Source organism: Gavialis gangeticus, unplaced genomic scaffold, assembly GCF_001723915.1.
Source record: "Gavialis gangeticus isolate Ggan-Ray unplaced genomic scaffold, GavGan_comp1, whole genome shotgun sequence".
In the NCBI taxonomy this organism is placed as follows: Eukaryota; Metazoa; Chordata; order Crocodylia; family Gavialidae; genus Gavialis; species Gavialis gangeticus.
Window position 1 is genome coordinate 53,957,852 of NW_017728992.1, and position 10,058 is coordinate 53,967,909.

The 10,058-nt window shown below is 46.3% G+C and overlaps 1 protein-coding gene across 1 annotated transcript in view; it reads left to right on the forward strand.

Annotated features, from left to right (window-relative positions):
- GCNT2 (glucosaminyl (N-acetyl) transferase 2, I-branching enzyme (I blood group)) overlaps window positions 1–9,719 on the forward strand; it is a 34,061-nt gene extending 24,342 nt beyond the window's left edge. The window contains exons 2-4 of the mRNA XM_019518659.1: window positions 29–766; window positions 7,824–7,916; window positions 8,536–9,719. Coding sequence (XP_019374204.1) covers window positions 29–766; window positions 7,824–7,916; window positions 8,536–8,726 — 1,022 coding nt within the window. The 3' untranslated portion in view covers window positions 8,727–9,719. The remainder of the gene's footprint in view (window positions 1–28; window positions 767–7,823; window positions 7,917–8,535) is intronic.
- The last annotated feature ends 339 nt before the right edge of the window (window positions 9,720–10,058 follow it).

Consider the following 10,058-nt stretch of genomic DNA (forward strand, 5'->3'; position numbering starts at 1 on the left):
GCCGCGCTGCCGGGGGCCTGGGCCGGGGCCGAGGCTGGGGGCGGCTGCGGGGACTACGTGTCCCGCAGCCGCTACGTGACCCGGCCGCTGTCGGCGGAGGAGGCCGCCTTCCCGCTGGCCTACACGCTGGCGCTGCACAAGGACTTCGACACCTTCGAGCGCCTCTTCCGCGCCATCTACGCGCCCCAGAACCTGTACTGCCTGCACGTGGACCGCAAGGCGCCCTCCGCCTTCCAGCGCGCCGTGGCCGGCCTGGCCGCCTGCTTCCCCAACACCTTCGTGGCCTCGCGGGCCGAGTATGTGGTCTATGCTGGCATCTCCCGCCTGCGAGCCGACCTGCACTGCCTGCAGGACCTGGCGGGCTCCGCCGTGCCCTGGCGCTACCTGCTTAATGCCTGCGGCCAGGACTTCCCACTGCGCACCAACCTGGAGGTGGTGCGCTACCTGCGGGGCTGGCAGGGACATAGCCTGACCCCTGGCGACCTCCCGCCCACCCACGCCCAGGTCCGCACCCGCTATGTGTACCAGGAGCACCTGGGCAACGCCACCGACCCTGCCGCCACCTGGGCGGTGGCGCGCACCCCACGCCGCAAGGCCCCGCCGCCCCGCAACCTCACCATCTACTTTGGTTCTGCCTACGTGGCCCTGGCGCGGCCCTTTGTGGACTTCGTGCTTCGCGACCCGCGGGCCACTGAGCTGCTTGCCTGGTCTCAAGACACCTATAGCCCCGACGAGCATTTCTGGGTGACACTCAATAGGATCCCAGGTAGGCAGCAGGAAGAAAGGTCCGGGGGGAACCTGAGGTTGAGCAGAGGGCCCCGGCAGGCTGGCACCTTATAAACCAGCAGCGTTCCACCTCGTGGCTCTGCCAGCTGCGTGGGTGGCAGGGGTCTGAACCTCCTCCACGGGGTCAGTCCGCTGGTCTGATCCAGCATGGAGTCAGCCTGTGGGTGTGATGCTGGGTGCTGGTCTAGCAGGTCATGTCAGATACATCCACAGAACAGTCCCACACCCTGATGTATTGTGTGAGAGCTACGGCATTCAGCCCACGGGGCTCCCCTGGGCCTTTGGCAGGAGGGGAGCTGCAGGCGACACTGCTGCTACTTTCCTCGCTGCCAGATTTTTGGACCAGTGGAGTGAGCCGTGAGTTCAATGACAGCCTTGCAAGTCTGATCTGGCCCTGAGGTCAAGCACTGCTTTCACAGACTAAATCAGAGATGCATTAACTTCTGTAAGCAGCAGCTCATTTTATTGGATACTGAGACGGTGAAGGGAAAACCAGACCAGAGCTACGAGCTAGGCTGTGTTTAGGTCTCTGTAGTGTGAGAGGCCTTCCAGGTAAGCTCTTGGCTGCTTTCCTAAGGAAGGAAAGAGCAGAACCAAAGCCAGGGCCACACATTTGCGGGCTGACACATTCTGTACTATTACATTGTCAGGTCATACAAAACCCGTACACAGAGGCACAATGCAAAGGAGATGTCATAATCTCTGCTTTTACAGGCAAGGAAACTGAGTCACAGTTAAGTGATGGTCCACTGGCCCCCCACCCGGCTGACCAGTGGCAAAGCTCAATAAGGCTCAGGTCTCCTGGTTCCAAATCAAGAATGCTTTATTCAGGAAGCCTCACATTTTACATGTTATTCCCCAAGTAAAGTCCCAGAGGAAAAGAAAATGAAGACTCCACGGTAGTTTGGTTCATGCTTACATGGCCACTGTACACTGATGCTGGAAGCCACTGTGAGGTTGCCATTGTGCGTCTCCTTCTTCCCCCCACCCCGTCAAATCTATCTTGAGCAACAGCAAAACAGTTTTGTTGGCATGGGTGCTCCAGAGCAAGGTCTGGATTTGTCCTACTGTACATAGCTCCCCAGATGTGGCTTCACACATACAGAGGCCAGGTCCTGAAGCCAGGCAGAAAGATCTTACTAGGTCTCAGGACAGAAGAATAGATCCCATATTTTGAAATGACTTGTATGCTGTTTGACAATGACATTCTGTTCTCTGTACAGTAAATGAGACAGAAGAAAAAAAGCCTAGCTTAGTTGCATTGAGTATCCTTACGTAAGGAAATGATCCTGTGAAACACACCACGCTAATAAAGGGTGGTGCAGACAACTAGTCTGTGGGGAACTTGCTCTTACACTATGGGAAGTTTTGAACGCAGAACCAAGATGCTGATTTGAAACTGAAAAGACATGAACTTTGTTTGTGCTACAGCATCTTCACATGATGATGTGTACCTAGCATGAGCCTGAGCATCGCAAGTGCAAACACAGGTCAATTTTGGGTGCTCTGTCTGGTTTGGAGTTGAATAAATGGGCATGAGCAGGAAGCCTCTCAGGTCTTGGGAATGCAATCAGGGATCACTGAACTTCAGATGAAAAAAAAAAAAAGAAAAAAAAAACAGAGTCTGATTAAGCAGGGGCAGGACAACACATTGCCTTCTAGCATGATCCTAGTCTGAGTCCACTGCCTTTATTTTCAAGTCTCTTTTTTTAGCCAGTCTACCTCCAGGGCTGTGCAGACTAGAAGGAAATGCTTGTAGCCCAGGGGGCAGGGAGGCCTCATACTTCTCAAAGAATGCTCGGCAGCAGATACAGGAATGGAATCTGAGAACCACACCTGACTAGACAAACAGACTGCTCATCCCCAAGAACTTTGTTTCTTTTCTCAGTTGGTTTCCAAGTTCCCATCCAGTGTCAAGTACTTTCCAAATAAGTCATATCACAAGTAGAAGAAACAGCCTTAATTTTATATAGTCAAAGACTATTATAGGATCCCTGTTGGAACAAGCTAATCGATTTAAATCAGGGGTGTCAGAGACAAGGCGTGCAAGCCAGACCTGGCCTCATCATCCAGCCCCTGGGTCTTGGAGTTGACTTGCATGCTACATCTGTGCATGCCTGATGAGAACTGAGCACAGGGCCTGAGACATGCACTGCATACAGAGTCCACTCCAGCCAGTCCAGGATTCATGTGCTCTGCTATAAACTGGCAGAGCTCTGCCCAAGTTGATCACTGTAAATTGTTACTGCAGGGAATTGGCACAACTTTCTCTTCATAAATGGACCTTTGCATGCTAGTCCAACATTTGTTCCTGTTAAAGTATTCTGTCCCACATTCTCTGAAGCAGCCTTTGAGTCTACAGACCCCCTTCACTTTCTCATCCATCTATCATCAGCTTTCCGCTTCCCCAGACATTTGTTGTTTCCACTTCCATTCTTTCTCCTCATACCACGCTGATCGTGAAAAATGAAAATGCTTAAGCCAAGAAGTCTAAATCATCTACCTGTTTAGTATTAGCAAATCTAAAGATTATCCTTTTTTTCCTAGTGCCCTTCCTCTAGGCATGGGTGACCACAGTATCTCAGTAGTTAAACCAGTTTATGGTGCCCAGATTGCTTAGATTTTTGTTTTAACATGTAAATCATTGATTATGGCAGAAGGTTAGGATGGGAATGGGTGGGGTAGGAGACGTTCCTTAGCATAAGAAATCCTTAGTACCCATACCAACCCAGTATCAATCTGAAGCCCATCCAGGGCTCTCAGGTATGGTCATAAGATAATGGGAGATCAGATAGTTTTTTATGGAGTGCAGTGCATTCTCTTCTCAGAGCAGACTAACTGCTGGTCAGTGGGACAGGACTGCAAAGCCTTGCCATAAGCCCTTTCCTCTCATATCACATCCTTTTTTCATCTCCCCTCCTTACTCTCCAAAGTAGTATATGGTCATTCATTAGCAGTAACAGAACAATGCATGTTTTCCTCCCCCAGTTACAGCTGATCTTCTTACAGAGCTACTGGCTTCTTCTGTTCTCTCTGAAGCCAGAGCCATGATTTTCCATAGCATTTGATGAAAGACCCAACACGAGTAGGATTTATGAAATATAACCCATTTTAAGCTCTAGCTGCTGGCCTATATAGTTTTATATCAGAGCCCCAGTGAGATTTTGCTGCTGCACCATTCCATCTCTTTGTGCTGTTAAAGGGTCATTGACTACTGACTAGACATCCTTATTTGAAAGAGAGGAGCTATACTTCAAAGGAAGTAAATACAAATACTCATCATCTTCTTTTCTGTCACTTTTCTCCAAAAATATTCAAAAATCATGTTTTTCAGGAAAAACTTGAAGATTTCTCTCTGATATTCTGCTCTTTGCAGTTTGAAAGTGTTAACAGTAGAGTTATTATCATCCACTGCAAGGAAGGTATATTCCATCTGTTTCTGCCTAAGGAAGAAAGTGAGACAACAATACTTTTCTGTTTAGTCCGTTTGCTAGTCCATTCGTGTTCATGTTTGGCTTTGCTAAACAAACTCATACTGAGGCTAGTCACAAACAAAACTTTCTTTTAAATGCCAGTTCACTAGTTTGCCACTCAACATCAAAGGCAGTTTAGAATAGCAAAACTCTCATCTAATAGAAGAAGGTTTAAGGGTTGCTGTACAGTATCCAAATTGTTTGATTTATAAAGTTTGACTTAAAATGAAATTTGGTCAGTCAGTCACTAGACTAACTTGTCACTATAGTCATATTAGTGCACTGAATTCCTGCCAGGGTCTGTTGTTTTGTGTACAAAACACTATAGCTAATCTGTCATCTGTTAGAGTAATGCTTGTGCATACTAAATCACAATGGAATTTGCTTTTGGTAATTAGCTCACCAAAAAGTACCAACTTATGCTCTGAATAGCATTTCTCAGGCCCGGGAGGACTGTGGGTCTGTGCCTGACACCTCCTGGGGGTTCAGGCCCCTGGATCTGCGCACGGGATGACAGGAGGCTGCCACTTGGGACCAGTGCTGGGCGCAGCCCACACCCAGCGCTGGGAAAACTGCTGCTCCTGCTGGCCCCAGGCGGCAGTGGCAACCTGTCATCCTGCATGCAGAGCCTGGTGCCACCCCTGCTGCACCCCAGAAGCATCAGATGCCGCCTGCCTGCAGCTGCTGGGCTGCGCTAGGGGGTTCAGGGCACGATGCAGCCCAGCAGCTGCAGGCAGGTGGCATCCACTGCTCCTGGGGCTGTAGCAGGGGCGGCACCAGGCTCTTCCTGGCGCTCGGTGGCAGTGCTGGGAGGGCAGATTGAGCTCTGCGGGGCTGGCAGAGCCGCTTGAAGTGCAGCCCTGGCTCTCCCCACCTCCTGCCACTGGGCTGCACTCCGAGCTGCTGGGCCGCACTCCAAGCAGCTCCTCCAGCCCCACAGAGCTAAGTCTGGCAGTGGAAGGTGGGGGAGAGCCACTGGTTAGGGCTGTGTTTGGAGCCAGGGCTGTGCTCCAAGTGGCTCTGCCACTGGCTGTCCATCACCTCCCACCACCAGGCTCAGCTCCATGGGGCTGTGGAGCCTCCAGTCCCTGGGCTGTGCTCACCAGGGCTGAGCTCAGAGCTAGGGCTGCACTCGGAGCAGCTCCGCCACTGGCTCTTCTGCTATCGGGCTGAGCTCCGTGGGGAAGATCCTGGCACAGCTCCACAGTCCTCCTGTTGCAGCTGGTGCTGGTGGCTCCCTGGGAAGAGCTAAAGGAAGCGATCAGAGAGCTCAGGAATTGAACATGGAGCTAAATGTCAGTATCAGAGAGCAGTCCTTTCCCCCTCCCTCTCCTTAGTTTCTGTTTAGCTGTAGGCCCAGCTTTGAAACTCGAAATGTTTTGTTTTGAAGCTGTTTCGAAGCCTTTTGTTTCATTTTGATTTCACTGTTTCGAGCTTGAAATGCATCAAAACAGCTTCAAAACGAAACACCCGTCGAAATGTTGCATAGCCCTATCAGCTTGCTGCCTGGCTGCAGCAGTGGAGTCCAGTGAATAACACAAAGCACCCTGGGATACTGGAGGACTGTACTGTGGCATTTCTCAGAACCTAACATACACAGGCATTCACTCTTGCAGGAGAAACTCTACCTGTAGTGATTTAATCCTTGTTCCCAAATTATTTTATTCTCTGAGTGGCCATTTTCACTCTGGGGAAAAAATCCTAAACAGTTGTTCACCTTTACCTGCTGCTACAGAAAAGCAGCCGTCTCTTAAAGCAGGATTTCCTCTGGAAATATTTTCCATGTCACATAATTAGATCACACTATTGATGACAGCAACAGCTTCTTCAGAGGAGCAAGATGGCACCAGGGCACAGGCATTTTGTTAACAGGCTGGAGGGAAGAAGGCTTTAAGAGGTGAAAAATAATCAGTACGGCCTATGTTTGAAGTTCAGATTTAAATATATACCATCCTTGTGAAAGACAAAAAAAGCAAATGTTTGTTGTAACTGGTATATCTCAGAGATTAGTCACTGACCAACCAGATCAGACTGGGAACAAAGCATCCAAACTAATTATAGTTGTTATTGCCCGGCATTACTACAGTCTATCCTGGACTAATCCAAATTTTTCTACGGCTCAAGGAGATTCAGTCAGTGGTGGTCTGCCACTTTCTAAAATTAGCTATGTACTAGATCAAAAAAATGTTTGTGCTGAGGACAGAGGGATGACCTATGCACAAGAAAAAGGCAGAGTCACATAAAACAAAGCTGAAGTTTGTTGTTAGAGCCAAAACACTGGGAGTTCTGAACCACTGGGCAAAACATTCAGCTAATTCCACATAATATAAACCTTTTTGGGTAACTGCAAACCCAGCAACTTTGTTTTATTCTTGAACGTAACAGAGACGCTTTCTCGCCCTGACTGTTTCTTCCAGATCAGGAGAGCAATATAACCCATCTTTCTGGAATACTTTAAGCACAGAGGCTGTTGGAAAGATGAAAAGCAATTTCATTCTTTGGGTTTGGACACACTAGTCCTTTCCTTGTTTACATTTTCACTCCAAAAGATGACAAGTCCTAGTCTGTATATTTTTTGTGACTTTAAGTTTACATATTGGCTCCCCACACATTGTTGGTTCTGCCACAGAGTAACTTTGGCTTTAACGTGGTAAGTTGCATACTTGGAAAAGACAAGGATTCTTTAGGGTGATATCTTTTATTGGACCAACTATCTAGTACCATGTAGTAGTAGTCCATAAAAGGCATCACCTTAAGAAATTCTTGCTCCTCGCAGTTTCTGGACTATTATGGCCACAGCAGCACTATTACACTACCATACTTGGGAAATGCACTGAACATTGCTATTGCCACAAGTTTACTAGTTAGACTAAGAATGTTGGAGGGATTACAACCACCCCCTATATATGCACAGAGGTGCTACATAAGTGTTTTTATTGTATTTCTCACAATCTCAGTGATAATTTTAAATGAAGACGTGTTGATAATAAGGTATTTAGAATGCTGTTGAGCAGTAAATAAGTTAGCTAAAACCTGGCTAAAATTGGACTTCCTTATTAACAGGTAAATGGAGGCTCTTCCACCAACTAGTAGCCTGGACATATTTACCTGTTCATACTGTGTAAGGTTTTTCTCTGCTATGGTGCAGTTCCCCATCTCTATGGCTTAAAGATGCTATTTTCTGCTACCTCATAAGGTGGTAGCATAGATCAAATAAGCTAGTGTTTGAACAGCGTTTTTGACTATGGTAATTGTTACATAAGCACTGGCTAGTATCTGTTACTGTGATCATTACAAAAGAAAGTTCTCATTTGTCTTGGGATGTACACTCAAAAGGAACAATAAACTGGTTCATGCTTTAAACGCTACTTTCAGCTTGGAGATCCAGAGTTTAATTTCTTGAAAATTAATGACATTTCTGGAATCCATTGATTTCATTCCAGTTCTGTTGGCTCTGCTGAGAAGTCTGCCCAGAACTCACAGAGGGAAAGGTGCTGTGCATCAAATTAATGTTGAACTCATAAACTTTAAGACTAACATTTTTGTTCTCTTATTGAATTGCAGGTGTCCCTGGCTCCATGCCCAATGCATCATGGGAAGGTGACCTGAGAGCTATAAAGTGGAAAGATATGGAAAAGAAACATGGAGGTTGTCATGGTAGTATACATATTTATATTTTTTTTCCTGTGCTACCACTGAAAGCTATTTACAAATGGGTTGCAGGTCTCCTTAGGAACCTTCTAACCCTCAGCTCCACCTAGGCTGTGGTCCATTTGTCTCCATTTTAAGAATCTCAGTTTATGGCCAGTTGCTAGAGGGTTATAGCCCGGGAGCACTAAACAATTCTCTTCGCTAACAGTAGCCACCCCAGAATGGGTGGCTCCATCACAAGCCTAAACATTGGGCAACTTGAGGAAACATGATTCTTAGAGCTCTGTACCCCCTCTAAAGTGAGTCCAGGTTACCACCACACAGGCCAGTCAAGGGATAGTTAATTAAGCTACATGACTGAGATTCAGGGTAGGCTAAACACCTGATTAGACTGCAGACTTCATGGGTGGTTCGGGCAAGTCACTCTTCATGTGTTTGTTGTGGACCTGTAAAACAAGGATTGTGCTTAATTCCTGAGGGGAGTGAGAAACTAAATTCAAACAGGTTTAAGCTGCATTGAGTTGTTCTGCTTCACTGAGCTGCAGAGTTGCTACAGTAACTTAGCTTCACATCTCTTCATAGAATGCCTATGTTCTGATGTCGCTATCGTCATCTTCCTTTGCAGGCCATTATGTCAGAGGCATTTGTATATACGGAACAGGTGACCTCAAGTGGCTATATAACTCGACATGTTTGTTTGCCAATAAGTTTGAGCTCAAAACCTATCCACTCACTGTTGAATGCCTGGAATTGAGACTGCGAGAGAGAGCCCTCTCACAGAGTGAAATTCAGGTGGACCCAAATTGGTACTTTTAGATTAAAGCCCAGAAATGGAAATAAGTTCAGTTGCTGAAGTTGTGGAAGAAGAACCTCCCCCAAAAGACATCTGATGTTCACCACTGGCAGTTCAAAGAGAAGGCTGGACTCCATATCACACAACTCATCATCACAGTACCAGAGAGACCAAAGGAGAAAGATTTGAAGCAAAGGCTGGGGTAAAGAGAGTCTTGGGCCTGCTATATTTGTACTTTTGCCACTTTTGTGGCTAGCTTGTTTCACAGTGCTGACTTTTGCTTTACTGTGTTACTGTCTTGTTCTATACCCACATAGAATCATGCGTCTCTAGAGTTTTATAGACCTAAACAATATCCAGAACATGCTGCATAATTCTTACCCTTCTTTGTAAGGTAGAAACAATCAACAAGATCATAAAAATAATCCAGATACAGATACAGAAAGTAAAATATTTGGCCAAATCTCCCACAAACAAGTGGTTGACATGGATAGATGGCACAGTATTGAAAGTTGGAGATAAGAGGACCACTTCCAGATTTCCTCAAACATTTCTAAAATCTTCTTGAGAGTCTGGGGAGGAGGGGATGTTTTCTACTGGATGGGTGGTAGCTGAACTTAGGAGATACATCCACAACTACATCCTTTTTGAGATAATGCTAGTAGTCTCCCAGAGTTTATTACTCTGGACTAATGTACTGCACAGAAAATCCCCTTTAGCTGTTGCTCAGACTATCTTGCAGAAATGAGCCACTAGAGCATAAAACATTTTAGCTGGTCTGATATTCCAGTTATGTAATACAAATCTTGTTTCAAAGCCCACTGAAGATAAGTCACAATTGATTAAGTCAGGGAATTACCAGGTACGTGACAGAAAAATGTATTTCTGAAAGTTCTGGGCATTAAACTCTGTCACACATACAGTAGATTGGACCCATAGCGTTTACCTTAGAATTCTTCCAAATGGGAATAGGATACTTTTCTTTCTGTAAAAAGAAAAGTGGAGTAAGAGAAGAACAGGTATATGCCATTTCCTTTTCCAGTTCTCCCAGGTGGTATATGGCATAGGACTAGAAGAACTCCCCATCTGCCAAAGGAAGCTGGGCACCAGAGGTACTGCAGCTAGCAAGGTAAGGAGGCCAGTAAAGAGAAAGGTATCAGAGGTGACTATTCAGAAATCACTGGTGATTTCAGAGTCTATTTTATGGAGTATTTTTGAGATAACATGCTAAGGAGTGTAATAGTCAAAAGACAAATACTTGTCTTTTTCTGAAACAGAGGCCTCAACATGTCAAGCGAGCATCCAGAAAAGTGAAGATAAAGTGAAACAGAAAGTCTAGACTTAAGGCTGCCTAA